This window comes from Anser brachyrhynchus, assembly GCF_964034855.1.
Source record: "Anser brachyrhynchus genome assembly, chromosome: 2".
NCBI classification, from domain to species: domain Eukaryota; kingdom Metazoa; phylum Chordata; class Aves; order Anseriformes; family Anatidae; genus Anser; species Anser brachyrhynchus.
This window is the reverse complement of record NC_137695.1, coordinates 46,396,987-46,412,709: the sequence shown is the minus strand read 5'-3', so window position 1 is coordinate 46,412,709 and position 15,723 is coordinate 46,396,987. Positions and strand designations below refer to the sequence as shown.

Genomic DNA, 15,723 nt, shown 5'->3' with positions numbered 1-15,723 from the left:
CTATATGTGTAAAGCTATACCTTGATTTTTGCCCCTCCATCACAATATTTAAAAGAGATACTGACATCCAGACCGTGCTTTTGCTCTGCAAAAGAGAAAACAAACAGTACCTTTCCTGTCACAGACACTTTACAGGATGAGACATCATTTTTGATCTCTTCTCACACTCTGAGGCTAACTGGGATCTGCAGGAATTACTCCTGATTGCCAGCACTGCTAACTGTAGCAGCTTTACAGAAAAGACATAGATGAATGATTCATACCTATATGTGTACACAGATGCATGAGTAATGTTTGTATTAGATACAAAAGGAGAAAAACAAAAAAGCTGCTGAAACTACCTCTTGAAGTGGCTGTACTCTATCTCAGGACCAAAAACCCAGAAGAGCAACTCAAATCCAAATCTGACATAATCTCATAATTCTTTATAACTTTGCTACCTAATATGCTCTGTCACCTAGTAAAGATGTGTGTTGGCAAACATCTCTTAGCTGCATTTAAAATTCCACCATCTTCCTAAAATCTTCCTAATGTATTCCATGTTTCAATTTCAAATCCATTTAATATATGCTTTTTAAATATGCTTACCTGAAGCATTATAGCGAAGTAAAGTGACTGAAGAGAAAGAGAAAACCAAGTAGCATATAAAACCCCCCAATTTCTTTCATCAAAAGCAAACACAATATTTATGACAGACGTTAATCAAGATTTGGAAGATAACATTCTGCAGTTTGAGTAGTGTAAATGATGATGTAGACTTTTAAGATACAAAAACTTACAAACAGAATAGTCTGCTCAGTGTTGTGGTTATGAGTCTAGGAAGGGATTGTGTGTTAAGAAAAATAATTCCTTGGGGCACATAATATCTTTCCCCTCTGGTTTCTCCTTTACGCTTTTAGTTAATTTCCCACTCTCTTCTGTCAACACTGCTGCTAATAATTCAGCTTCACAAGCCAGATGGATAACTGAAGAGCAGAACAAAAAAAACCCTCTTTCTACCTTTGGTAACAAACCAAGATTTCCTTAAAATACAGAAATATAGGTACACATTAGTTACAGGGATTTAGGCCCTATCTTCATACTGGATCAAATAAGGTGTAAGATCAACTCAACACTCTTCTAAAAGATGTGATAGAAAAAGAAGTTAGATTTCTAAGTCACCCAAAAGTTTTTTAACGTTGTACCTGGTATTTAATTTAAATATTACAACCCAAGTAGAAAGTACGGCTTTCCTTCATTATGCTATGTCCTGGAGTGCAATGCTGAACGAATCAGCTCCAGGCTGTAACAGCAAAATGTGTTTTTGAGAGGAGCAAGCACACAGCTGCTTAACCATATGGAAGTTTAGCTACACATGAAGCTCTGTTAATATCCACTTCTCACCTCCTCACATACATCCAAACGTGTTGCCCCGGTGCAGGCTCCTACTTCCCCCTTTGCTTCCTTGCAGCCTCCTACTGTCACGATTCCTTTGTCCCCTGTAATACCTCAGTTGTTCTGAGTACTCTGGCAGGTCAGCCGGCCGTGGGACCTTGAATGCTGACAAGCATCGAGCCAAATACACCAAGTTTTGCACAGCTTACTCGAGATGAACAGTAGATGGCGCTGGTAACTGAATATACATGCATCACTTACAGGAAAAATCAAACAATTTCATGTCCTTTCCACACAGCTGGGATCCTGCAAAGAGATTATATTGGTTTGCAGGGGATATATACTGCTTTTTCAGTCACTCGCTATGTATAGGTTTATACATCAATATGATTTGATCCTCTCTTCTGAAGTTTTCTGTAGCAAAACTTAAAAGGAAGATAGATGGGGCCCAAAGCATAGAATTGTATGTTTTGAAAAACTAGATCATAAATTATGCACATGACAGCTAATGAAGAGCAAACCTGTAAAAGGAGTTAAACAGCTAGATTAGCGTTAGAAGCATGAACATGCCTAAACCAATTATATTTACCTGATAAGCTTACTGATTGGTTTCAAGCTGACAAAGAAATAGTTTGTATAACACACACTGGGGCCAATTATTTTATCTACTGAATTTTTCCTGGATATTAGTAAATTCCCCATTTATTAGTGCAGAACTGGAGAGGGGAAGTTTTTAGCACAAACTCGATTGCTTACTACACCTGTTTTTCACCAGTTTGTTTTAAGTAACTGACCAAGGAAGAGTCCAATTCTTCTCCCCCAATAACAATAGAATCATGCTACTAGAGAGCAAGATACTCGATTGCTATATGGAAAATTTCCCTAAGGTGTGACTAACTAAACAGATAGCTCCTTGAACCTCTTCAAAATTCGCATGACTGCACTGAAGTACAAAATCAGAAGCCGCTACCAAGCATACAGTCTCTACCCAACCATCATCAAACAAAATGCATGCTCAGTTCTGTTGCTCATTCCCTGTGGGCTTCTGGCACTGCATCCCATCTGTGCTCTCACCATTTGTCTGTAAGCTGCGTACTTAGGCTGGTACTCTGCTTTCACACCCTTCTGAAAATGCCTGGTGCTTAGGAGACACTTCATATGTAACACGCAGTTGCCTATGCTCAGGAAAACAAACCATGCCATGTAAACACCATTCTCTGCTGTAGGCTGACTGGCAATACGTTGGCCTTTGAAAAGATGAATCCAAACAGTACAGCATCCTCTTCAGGATAGCGAGTTACTTCGTGTTGACACCACACCCTGCACTCCAACAGGAGGAAGAAAAAGACACAGCCTCATTTCCTTAGCACATCCTGTAGAGACCACTGCTAAGCACCCTGGAATGCAGTTCCAAAAAGGCATTGCCATGTTGCCAGCATAAGGAATTTGGAGAAATTTGTTTCTGAAACCAAGCTCCTGTGTTTTCCATTTAGGAGAGATGAATACCCACCTCAGCGCTCCTGGAGAGCGTGGAGGGAGCACTATCATGACACCCCAAAGTGAAAGTAGCGTGCTTTTACCCATTTTGTTTGGAAGCCGCTCAGGTTTTATGGGGAAAAAGAAAAGCTCATGGCTACCCGAGTTCCTGACACAAGCTGGCCCTTAACCCAGAAACTACAATTAGTTTCTTCCGTCCTCTGTGTAATCAGTATGAGCATAGCAGGAAGAACAGGCGTTGCCATTACCTTCAACTTGTCTTCCATGCAGATTAAAACTCTGAGTGTTTCAAGTAGCCCTGGGCTTTTCTTTAGCAGGTGCGTGAGAATGAAGTGACAGACTTTAGGGAGGAAGGGGAAATAAAGTAATATTTTGAATGTTTCCTTTACTGTTGGATATTGCCAGTGTTTATTCTAACATATCACCTAATCTAAAGTCATGTCAATGGAAAGGCTTCACCAGAGACTGCAACAAATTGTTTATTCAGTAAAGGTCATTCACTTGGTGCTGTACATCATTTAGTTCTATTGTGAACAAAAGCCCAGCTCTGACATTTAACGATTTAAAGCTAGGTAGGGTTACTGTTTCCACAACTAGTCTCATTGCCAGAAAGAATTCTAGTAAAATTGTTTTGAAGATGCAGCGTGAAATGTTTCTTCTGATTTAAAGGCGGTATGTTTTTTGAAGGTCTGACCTACGCATTTTGTGGTTTTATTTACCTTGTTGAAGAATAAAGTGACAATTTGTTGTTTATAAATACATTAGAAAAGAGGTTTATAGCATATTTTCCCTTTGAAGTCAGTAAAAAAGGTCTTGTTTTTACAAGTAGAAATATTCCAAAAGGACTTTGCTTGATTTGTTTTTGTTAGAAATTGCTCTGGGGAGTTAGATCTCTTCTCATTGCAACTTTATTTCTTTGTGCAGAGCAGAAGCTTTATAAAAGAAGTTTAGCGCTTGTGACTGCAAAGACAACTTTTTAATGTCCTTAAGATACCAGCAGGTATTAAAGATTGTTCCTTACACCAAACACTTTGCCTAGTCTTTTCCAGTGATCTGTAGCACATGTGCTCTGACTCCTGCTATAGAGACAATAAGAGATGGCAGTCTTTCAGCTGCCAGAAGATACTTTCAGTCATGTTAACCCCGAGCCAAAAACATCTCTCTTATCATTTTCCCCCTCCTTTATTATACCTGATGGCTCTTCACACAGCACATAAAAATAAAAAATAAAATAAAAAGAGAGAGAGAGAGACAGAGAGAGAGACAGAAAAACAGAAGACTGAATTAGGAGCTAAGTGGCTGAACCAGAGCAGTCAGACTTGTGGTGCGGAGCAATACGTAAGGTAGTGCAGAAAAATGTCTAGTTGTTGCAACACCTATACATGAGTAGCAGGAGCGAAGAGGCCTTGCTAGTAGCTCTCTGGTCTATTCCTTTGGCATGCACTTGAAAGATGGTGAAAGATGGAATGGGACAGAAATGAAGTCTGAGAAGGAGAAAAACTGAGTTTGTGGAAGGGAAAGGAGAGCACAACAAACAACTTTTCAGAAATGGAGTACAATTACCCAGTATATCCCTTCTTGTGAAGTCTTCAAGACATTTTCAGCCAGAGTTGTCATGTTTCCCAGACACAAGTACCATGGACATACTGCAGCTTGTAGTGCATGTTCTGTAAACCTAGTATATCTCATAGTGTACCAATTAACACACCATGAAAAGCTCCATAAATGCACATTTCTGCTGTTTGCACTACAGACTTGTCTTTTTTTCCTTTCTCCCACTCTCCTTGGTCACAGTTCATTGCTACAAAACTCCTGAACTAAGATGAGTTGTGGCATGAACCTGGAATGTAATCACAGACCTTTACACCTTCAATCTAAAGTACTCCCAGAAGAGTTACTGTAATGGCATGCCTCACATGTTTCAGAGAAAAATTAACTAGACCTTTTGCCATACTATAGCCCATTGTTCTAATTTCAGCAATGCTACAACATAGACTCAGTGTGATTAAATAAGTTGTAACTTAATTTAATATATATCTGACCACAAAGCCCTTCTTTATTTGAGTCACATTTTTTAAATGATATATGTTTAAAGGAGTATATACAGCTCTACTGTTCTTCAGACACTGCTACTATGCAATGGGTATCTAATCTCTCTGTGTGCCAGTCAGTTGTAGCCTCAGGACATTCAGAATCTGCTGCAGTTATGAAAAGAGAAACATCATTTGGTTTCAATACACGTCTCTCATATAGAATTTAAAGACTACAAACAACAAAGTGCTAAAAAATACTGTTACTCCAATAGCCCAAGATATTTTTTTAGAAAACTCTATAAACTAACTCTACAAACATGCCACACAATGGTTTAACAATAAAATTTCATATCATGCAGTTTTCAGATTCAGCTCATATATGCAGAATTAATGTAGCACACAAGAAACCACATGTTCTTTCTGATAGTATGAACTCCATGGAAAATACTTCAGATTTTTTTCTTCAATTATTTTAGCAATTTCCATGCTGTCCAGATTAATTTCTTGAAATGATGTCCTGTTCAGCAGGACAAATAATAAAATACAGCAGCACCCCTCAACAGTGAGCACTCCCAGCTACACAATTATAACTGGAGGGATCAATGGAAAACTAAAGGCACTTAGTGCTTAGTATTCAGCTAGGTGAAAAGGACCTTCCTCTGCCAGGCAGGAGTTCAGAACATCTAAGACCAGTTTAAAGCTGAAACCAGAGTTTCAAATGTACATGCTAAGACATTCTGGGAAGCTTTCCAGTATTTATCTCCTTAAAGCTGGGCTTCAACATCCCACACGCCGTGTCTCTGTTGGCACTTCTACCATCAAGGGAATTGCTAGCCTAGCAACACAGGGATTTCTGAACAATCCTCTCATAGGATATGGATAGAATTTCTTCTGCTTTTGATCAAGTCAGGGAAAAAAAAAAAAAAAAGTGACTGTCCTTGCAACTCCTAAAAGCAAATTTGCTTGTGCATAAAAGCAAAAGAGTGACAACAATCTCAATAAAAAATGGCACGGATATCAAAGCAAATACTGATGTGATTACAGCATAGGTTTGATAAAAGTTATTGCTTAATTGATATGCAATTGCTATGAACTGCAGCCATTTCCATCACTGAATAAAGGTTGTTACAGAAAGAGATTTAGATATACCATCTTCTAGTACTGTCATGCCAAACTTCTTAAGCCTCTTGCCCTGATGGTGCAATCCATGACTTTCAATGTCTGCCTTCTCTAGACACTACAGGGAGAGAGTCTGACTTGACCAGACAGAGTACGAAGGACAAAGACAACAGCTACCTAAAGGAATGATGTTTTTATACCCAGGTGTGTTTTATATCTGATTTCTTGAGATCTCAGATGCTTTCCTAATTCAGACATACAAAATGAAATAAGAGTTAATTTCAAACTCATCTGAATATCTGGAGACAAGGGACTTTTTTTTAGCTTGCTGGAAGAGAGGAGGACTCTTAATCATAGAGTTAGAAAATCACAATCCTTTTAGTTCCCTCTCTGTCCCCACACACCATGCACTCTCTGCTATATGACATACTTGTCCTCCCAAGACAGTTGCAGAAGGTCCTAGACCAGTCCTCCCTAGAGCCTCCTGGTAGGGGCACCCTTCTGGGAAACAAAAGATGTGGGATCTGATTGCTGTAGGCTATGGAAGCCAGTGAACTCACATAGGTGGCAAGCTTTCGGACTGGGTGGCGGCACCATTTCTGGACGTGTTTTTGAAGAAAACTTTGTTTAGATTTAGGATGCCTAATTCACAAATCAGATCAGGATAAGCTATTGCAACTCTAGGCTCTGCCAAGAAGGCAGATGTTCTGGGTATGAACAAGAAAATATGAAAGTACTCAGGAAACTTCACTTGGGTCCTAGTGAATTTCAGATTCCTACTAACACAGGAAGGTTTTTTGAAGAGCACTCTTAAGTTACCTTAAAAATTATTAAGGGCAATCTTCACCTTATTTCTTCTATACTCATCCTATGTTAGGCACCAATGTAGTTTTGTGGCTCTTGGCTGAAGCAATAAATAGCTCGGCAACAGCACTTGCTTGTCATTACTATTTCTCATTCTTGCTGTTTTTTGTTGTTGTTTGTTTGTTTGTTTTTGACTTTTCCCTCCCTTCTACTCCTCTTTCCTGGTGAACAAGATCAGTTATTCCTGAGCATTGTGACCACATACAATATTCAGACAGTTTGCGTAGGATGAAATGACAATGAGACTGCAAAATCTGAGATGTCCTTCTCAGTTCAATGACAATATAGTGATGATAAAATGGATGTTCAAGAGCTCTCTTCTTGCTGGGATTATAACTCATTATTGAATTTTCGGTTAAAATCCAATTCAGACTTATGACAAACTAAGGCCACTTCAAAGCTTCTTTGGAGCTTTTAATGGAGAAATGTCACTGGGTCCCTTGCCATAAAGATTACAGAGGTTTATCTCACCTGACATGTTGAGGCCATGAAGGTGAAAAGTTTGGTTCTGATTATGAATTGCACTGTTCAGAATCCATTTCCTATAGCTTATGCCTATAAGGAGTTCTTGCATTGCAAGAGGGGTGTGGACGTAGAATACCCCTGTCCAGTGGATTCAGACTACTGTTCGGAGCCTGAAAATAACAGACTGTAACTATCTTCCTTCATAAGGGTGTCAAATTCCTTCATCAAAAATCAGACACCTAGTAGTTATTTAAGATTACAAAGCAAAGCCAAAGTCTTACTGAAATCAGTTCAAAACTATTCATGAATTGAATAGAAATGGAATCTGGCTCCCAAAAGTAGTACTGTGCTTTACCTATGACTGATAAGCAAGTCTACACTAAAACTTTACTTTTTTTTTTTTTTTGTATTCTATGTGACTCCTCCGTATTTTGACTCCAAACATCTTCCATATCTCTCAATTCTTTAAGAAGCTCAATGATAGCTAGAAGCATGTATCTTCTGAACTACAACTTTAGTAACTCCGTGTTAGTAATTTCTCTCCCACCTCCCCCCATATCCCCATTTTCTCAAGGTCTTGCTGTCCTCTAGTGGCGAAGGGCTATAACACGTAAAGTTAAGGGAGCATTTAAAAGTGGATGTTCTTCATTATGTAATCTTCTCTGCTCCAGGTAATTTTCAGGCCTCTCAACAAATGGATTCCTGAAAGAAGCTGCTGATCTCAGCTTGATAGACTGCAATAAAATTACTGAGTGTAACATAGTAAGTTCAACAGTTATTTGAATTTAAAATTATGTCCCAAGGCTGAATTTGTTAGGCAGTTTACAATTAACCACCTGTATATCACATTATTTTCAGCTTGAAAAGGAAAATCCATTGTATTAGAGACTCTCATAAACATGCCTATAAAAAGAAATTATCCTAAGACTTTGGATGGGTTCTTCAACACATTTCTTCAGACTTAAAAGTACAGTCTTCTAAAGCTTAATTTTATGACAAAGTTTTGCTTAAAAATGTACACTTCTAACTTGCTTATCTAGTGATGAACTGTAATCAGTTTCTGAGTTATTCTGTCTTCTACACCCGCTTACAATAACTTAAATTACCAGAACCCCCACGTATGCAATTTCATGTTGGGTCAAAGCAAGACTGCAAGTTATAAGTCAGTCATAATGACAGATATAGCCCCGGCCATGCTGGGTCACATGAAAAAGGGAAGAAGGCATCTATCTTCCCACCATGTAGCAGACATTCCCTCAGATGTATACAGCTCCAGGACCCTATAGACCAGTCACAGCAGCTGGGGAACCACAAAACTGCTGATCAGCTCTTGCTTAGCATGAGAGCCTCAGTGGAGGACATATACGGATGCCTTTCACACAGGTGAACAAAAGGCAGGTGCCACAACAGGGCAGAGGCAACAAAGCAATTTTCATGCTCAGACCTTTAGATCGGGGAGTTTCAGGCTTTTTTGGAACAACTAGAATACCAGATTCAAAACAGATCCTCTGAATTGGAAAATTCCCCCTGACTTGATGTATTTTACATCAGGTCTCATGTTTTACAAAAGTAAGAAGCCGAGTAAGTAGATCAGTCATTTGGTTTATTCAAACTTGCACTTAGTACGCAGGCTGGAGTACTAGGGAAAGCCAATCAGTCAATAAAAGACAGCCCAGTAGCAAGCAACCTTTTAGAGAAAGGTCTTCATCATCACTAAAAAGAGGGAAGTAGAATCATATATAATCCAGGACAAAACTAATCTTACCATGTTACATCTTTTCACTACATATCATCTGTAGAGCTCTCTTAATCATCTTAATCATCTCTCATGAATCAACTTGATCCAGTGCAGGCACAAACAACTCAATAGTGACTTACAAAGGCTTCTACCACACTTCGTTTATGACTGCGGTATATAGCCTTAAGTCACTGCAGCATGAGTTAACAAAAAGGATGTTTTGTAGAAGTTTGTTCAGCTGCCTTTCATTTAAAGCATCTTCTGCTTTCAGGTCATTATTGACATCTATTCTAATCAGAGCAACTCTTATTTTTAGCAAGTAGTCAATCTCTGGCAACATGTAACCTCAAAGTCTTCAGCTTCCTCTTAACTACCTATATCCTAACCTTGTACTCTAAATTTTACAGGGATACATAGGTAATTATATATTGGATACATTATTGTAAAATGAACATCAGCTAAGTTGGAGCTCAACCTAATAGTATATGTAAAAATCCTATGTTCTATCAGAAGGCTAGTTCTGGCAGCTCTACTTACCTCCACAGGACAGATCCTCACGTTGATAGATTTTGTTCATTACCCATTGATAACAGTACCTAAAATGAATTAAAGACAAGAATAAAAAACTTCAACAATAAATCATTTGGTATTATAGTAAATATATCAAAGACAAAAGCACTCTCCCTAGAGGTACCATGTAAATGTTTTTAAACTTCAGCCCAGTAGATTTTATTAACAGCAAACCAAGTTTTAAGACAGCCAGGACAGCTAACTGGAATTGAGCGAAGGGATATTACATGCCATATAATGTGATGCTCAGCAAAAAATAAAAATAAAAATAAAAATATGGGGGTTAGTCTTTCATAGTCTGGACATTGGTCTGCTGCTAGAAAGTGTTGAGTTACTGCCTCTGCATCACTTGTTTGTTTTTCTTCTTTCCTTCACTTATTAAACTATCTTTATTGGACCCACAAGTTTTTTTGGTTTTGCTCTTCTGATTCTCTCCCCGTCCTGCTCAGCAGGGGTTGTGAGTGAATGACTGGTGAGTGCTTAATTACTGGCCAGGGTCAAGCTACCCCAACATCCCACACATGAATTGTCTTAACAACGGCTCTATATTAGCTAAATAACAGTAATGTTAAACATGAAGCTGATGAAGCATCCCAAATGTCTGCACTGAATGGTGAAGAACATTATGACACAATTCACAGAGCATCAATGTCCTCAAAGTACTAAAGGTTGGGCTGCTCCAAATGAAGCCTAAAAAAGTAATGTAACAAGATAAGGTTGTTTTTAAAGAACTTGGTATTTTCTCCAGTGAACAATTTTGTGGGTCAATTCTTTTCTGTAAGTTAAGACAGCTCATCCTCAGATTTTCTGAGATGCTATTTCCAACATCTGTGCAAAGATATGAACAGTTGGATGTCTTTCTGAATTGTACTAATGGGTGATTTAAAGCAATCTTTGTTAGCTTACAAATTAGATGTTGAAAGAAGCTATCCTAATCTCTAAACATTAGAGAAAACCAACACATGAAACAACAAGTAAGCAGGGTAATCTTTCTGTTTAGAAAGGCTTGTGTCAACATATTCTCTACTACCCATAACGTTTCTGTAATGCATCCAGAGGCGGCATTAGAGAAACAATATCTACAGTCCTCCAATCTATGTGCTGCTGTCAAGTGGATTATTATAAGGAATCCAGGAGCTCTTACAATACTACCATTTTTATTCTGGGTTTAAAGCCTAGAGATTTTGATTTTCACAAACTCAGAACACAAAAGGAATTCAGTTCAAGCACCAGCATGAACATATTTCTAATTATTCCCAGAGCTCAAACATCAGTGGAGAGCCTGGTACCAACATAAAATGAAGAAACCAAGAGCCTTGCTTTGTCACGGAATTACAGGCTCATTGGCTGAATCACCCTGTACATATTCTTGTCAATATTAGAGAAGACATAGTAGCTTCCGTCCTCTTCCTACAGTTATCATATACTCTGTATCTTTTGTTTTGATTTTTCACTGAAAAATAGTTTAACTGGAATAGATTACCAATGTAATCATAAATGACATTCAGACAAGAAATTATTTTTCCCCCATGAAAACACAGGGGGAAAGTTAGGGCAAAATCACGTCAGTGGCAAATGAATTTTATTAACAGCAAACCAAGTTTTAAGACACAGCCAGGACAGCTAACTGGAATTGAGCAAAAGGATATTGCATGCCATAAAATGTGATACTCAGCAAAAAAAAAAAAATTAAAAAAAAATATATGGGAGGTTAGTCTTTCCGAAGTAGCCATTGCTCAGAGACTAGCATATTCTCCAAATTCAGTATTTTCACTTAGAAAAATCCCTTTTCTCTATTGTACACAAGAGTAAGTGATCTTCCCTTCAATAGATTTTGAGATTCGGGACTGTATCAATGGAAAGATATTTCTAGCATTTTTTTAAAATTTTTTTTTCAACTACCTGAAAGGAAGTTGTGGAGAGCTGGGGTTCAACCTCTTCTCACAGATAACTAGTGATAGGACAAGAGGGAATGGCCTCACATTGCTCCAGGGGAGGTTCAGGTTGGAAATGAGGAGACATTTCCTCTCAGAAAGAGCAGTCAGGCATTGGAATGGGTTGCCCAGGGAGGTGGTGGCATCACCGTCCCTGGGGATGTTTAAGGAAAGGTTGGAGACGGTGCTTAGGGACATGGTTTAGTGGGTGATATTGGTGGTAAGAGGATGGTTGGACCAGATGATCTTGGAGGTCTTTTTCAACCTTAATGCTTCTATGATTCTTTAAGAAAAAAAAAGATTGGTATTAAAATTGGTCATGTCTAACAAACCTGGCACATATGCGAGGAAAAAATCGCTTTAAAGTAGCTATATTTTTGGTTTTCATGCTGACAGTAAAACAGGTTCTGAGATGTGGGAACAGACTGACATTCTCCTGAGTTTCATGGATCTGTTTCTCTGAAATACCCATGATGGTCGAAGGAAACAAAGCTTTTGAAGAGGTACATAACCCTGCCTTCAGCATACAACATTTAATTTTCAGGAGACAGAGAACGCATTTCATTTTTAAAAGTAGCTATCAAACACGTCATGTCAGAGGATAATCTAAAAGGCATGTAATCTACAACTGCCTTATTCCTAAAAGGGAAGATTATCAAATGGAGAATTAAAAAGTTTAAACTGAGCTATCGAAGCAGCGCAATACACAAACACTGAGCTGAGGTGTGGTATGTCATTACCTAGCACTTGCTTCTTGGTAAGCACAGTACCATCAATTCTCATTTCTTTTTATTCAGAGGATACTAAATGCTCTCAAGGGTATTTTAAGGTGGTGAGAGAGAGTTCCCCACAGGGTCTCAACCTCATAAAAGCTCGGGTCACAACCTGTATGCGTGCATTTGGCTGAGGAGATTGGAGCCTTATAAACCTGTATATCAGCTCGGGGCACTGTGTGGCTTTCAAGGCCAGTGACAGACCCCGTGAGGTGGCATACTTTGGAGAGAAAATGGAAAACTTTCGCTGGCTTTTCGGCAGGGCCTGGCGGCTTCGGGGGGACGTGAGGCTTTCCCGAGGAACGCTAAAATGGCGGCAGGGCGACCGGGAGGGCTTGCCGTGCCCGGGGCACAGCAGGCACCCCTCCTGCACCCTGCTCCTTGTGAACATCGTCGGAGATATGCCTTTCGAGCCCTCCTTTCCCATGATCCACGCGCCCTCCCGGCGTTAGATTTCAGCTTAGCTCCTTTATTTTGAGGCAAAACCTGAAAATAACCCACATTTCCTCAGAGCTTCCCGTTCCCTGCCCATACCACCGCCAGCCGCCCCCCCGCCGCGGATCGGGACGGGACGGGACGGGACGGGACAGGATGGAACGGGACGGGACGGGAAGGAGGGAGAGAAAGAGGGAGGCGGCCCTTGCAGCGGCTTCCTCCCGCCCTCCCTTCCTCCGGCCGCCGCCAGGAGCCAGCCATGGCCCCGGGGCTGGGCGGGCTCCGCGGCTCGGCGGGGCCGGGGGAGCGGTGAGGGGCAGGGGGCCGCTGCTGGGGCAGGGAGCAGCCGCCTCCGGGAACGGCGCCTCCTCCTCCCCTCGGTGTTAACCCCTCCCCGGGTTAACCCAGGGGGTTATCCATGGGGACGGCGTCGTCGCTGGTGAGCCCGGCGGGAGGGGTCGGGGAGGTGATCGAGGACACGTACGGCGGCGGCGAGGCCTGCGAGATCCCGGTGGAGGTGAAGCCCAAGGCCCGGCTGCTGCGCGGCTCCCTGCGGCGCGTCGGGGCCTCGCGGCCCGGCGGCCTGATCGGGGCCAGCTTCAAGTCGACCGCCTCGGTGCAGGAGCTGGAGTGCGTGGCCGAGTACGAGCGCCTGAAGAAGGAGTACGAGATCTTCCGCGTCAGCAAGAACAACGAGGTGGCCTCCATGGTGAAGAAGGAGGCCAAGCTGGACAGGGAGAACAAGCGGCTGCGCGCCGAGCTGCAGGTAGCCCCCCGCCGCCCCCTCGGACCACTCGCCCTGCTTCACGGGAGAGCTGTGGCGGGGAGGCGAGGAGCGCGATGGTTTTTCCTTTCCGAGGAAGGCAGGGTGCTGGGGAAGTGGCATATGTCCCCACGCCACCCTGGTGAGCTGTCAAGGTGTGGCCAAGGCGCGCCTCTAGGGACGGGGCCGAGCGCTGCATCTCCTCTGCAGCAGGGAGAGTTGTAGGGTGCTGGGTTGGCGCTGTCCTGATCGGGAATGTTTTTGACAAGCTGAGGCTTGTATTGGCTATTCTGCTCTCTCAGAAAAAAAAAAACAAAAAACAAAAAACAACGGTGTGTTAAATGTTTTCAGGCACTTCAGAAAACTTACCAGAAAATACTCAGAGAGAAAGAATGCGCGTTAGAAGCTAAATACCAAGCCATGGAGAGAGCTGCAACGTTTGAACATGATCGAGACAAGGTCAAAAGGCAGTTTAAGGTATGGCTTGACTTTTCTTTCCCTGGGAAAATGATCAAAAAAAAAGATAAATATATTACTTGGTCACATTCCCAAATGAACTCCTTTCCAACAGCTTTTACGGGGACCTTTCCATCTTAAAAAGATTGCAGTATCATGGTCTTGGCTGATTATTTTCTTCAAAATAATCTTACTAAAACTTCCCTATAAAACAGAGAAAAAATAGAAAACAACCTTTTACATACTAAAAGGAGGATACTCAGTGATGCATTTTCAGCTAAATTCCTGTGTTATTTCAACACAGATTCTTGCAATTTTGGTACCTGAGAGTGACAGGAAAATGTGTGCCGCAGACTGACACGTGCTGAAGGAACATATAAACACAATTTTATTATTTCTCAATATATATTTGTATTTAGCATTTTAAGGCTACTAGGTTACATTGAAGAGATGTGTATTGGTACATCTATTTTGACTGCTGAAAAATGACAGCCAGTTAAAGAGAAAAGCCTTTGCACTTCTTTGGGGGATGACTTGAAAGGCCAAGCTGATGCTTTTCCCTTGCTGCAGATGATAATATTTTCACCATCCAAAGCAGGGCAATAGGCCTTGTTTTTGCACTGTTTTAAGCTTCTTGATATCTTTACATGTAACAGGTGTTCATATTTAGCAGATAAATTAAAAGAGTTTTTTTTTGAGTTAATTTAAGAAAATGAGACTTGAAGAGGATTTCATCTCGTTGTATTTAAATCTAGGTTCTTGTTTTCTTCCCCTTACAATGGTAGTGTTTTAAAAACTGGACTGCTAGAGATACTTGATTGTGTTCTATTTTTGGAAAAAATAAAAAGGAACCTTTGAAAGAAATTACTACTTGTGGTGATTCTGAAGACACTAAACTTTAAAAGGTCAAGAAAGTTACTTGCCATTTTTAATGAGCTTCCCATACTAATGCAGACTCCTAACATTCAGAACAGTAGGCTAAGCTTGAAAATGGTAAGATTTTAAAATTAGACATTTTAAACTATGTTTTCTGCTCATTTATAGACTTATGTTTATTTTTTATTGTTCACATTTAGCCTTTCCCTGCTAAAGGAATGCTAGAAAGTTATTTTTCTAATTGAGAGCACATAATAAGAATTCAGGAACATGATACTGAATTTCAAAAGATTTATGGTGTGTATTTCAATCTTATGTTTTTCTCCACTTATAGATTTTTAGAGAAACTAAAGAAAATGAGATTCAGGACTTACTGAGGGCCAAACGAGAGCTAGAAGCAAAACTTCAGAGACTTCAGGCCCAGGGAATCCAAGTGTTTGATCCTGAAGAGTCTGATTCTGATGACAATTGTACAGATGTTACAGGTAAGAATTTCATGCCTAGCATTTTGTGTTGAAACATGACTGAAGGCTATGAATAGTAAAGCAGAAGGTTTACTATTTATCTTCTGTTTATTAATCCAGCTTGAAAAGCAACATAAAATGTTTCCAAGGATAAAAGGAGCTGCCTTTACAAACCTAGTTTATATTGTGAGAAAACCCAATTTTCTGGTCTTATGCAGGAATCAATGGAGAAAATAGAGCACTGTCTAGACACAGTGACTCGGAGTTTTTTTTTTAATTGTTCTTTGAACAATTCTGAGTTTTGTAGTTTCTTCCAAACTTTTTTGAGCTTTCTTATTCTAGATCTGAGAGGTTATGTTCCA

The 15,723-nt window shown here is 40.4% G+C and overlaps 2 protein-coding genes across 5 annotated transcripts in view; one reads left to right on the top strand and one right to left on the bottom strand.

Annotated features, from left to right (window-relative positions):
• The window catches only part of TMEM108 (transmembrane protein 108), a 276,598-nt gene that overhangs the window by 226,655 nt on the left and 34,220 nt on the right, over window positions 1–15,723 (bottom strand). The window contains exon 1 of one of the 2 annotated variants that reach the window (XM_080583505.1): window positions 9,628–10,357. The exons of the other annotated variant lie outside the window; for it this stretch is intronic. The gene's annotated coding sequence lies outside the window, so the exon portion shown is untranslated. Of the gene's footprint in view, window positions 1–9,627; window positions 10,358–15,723 lie in introns of those variants that run through there. 2 annotated transcript variants of the gene reach the window in all.
• The window catches only part of NPHP3 (nephrocystin 3), a 28,997-nt gene continuing 25,081 nt past the window's right edge, over window positions 11,808–15,723 (top strand). For 2 of the 3 annotated variants that reach the window (XR_013947843.1, XM_080583495.1), the window contains exons 1-3: window positions 11,808–13,568; window positions 13,917–14,042; window positions 15,232–15,382. Coding sequence is in view for 2 of the 3 variants with exons in the window: in XM_080583495.1 (XP_080439621.1) it covers window positions 13,221–13,568; window positions 13,917–14,042; window positions 15,232–15,382 (625 nt within the window). In the remaining variant the exon portion in view is untranslated. The remainder of the gene's footprint in view (window positions 13,569–13,916; window positions 14,043–15,231; window positions 15,383–15,723) is intronic. The other variant, XM_080583496.1, reaches the window with a different exon arrangement.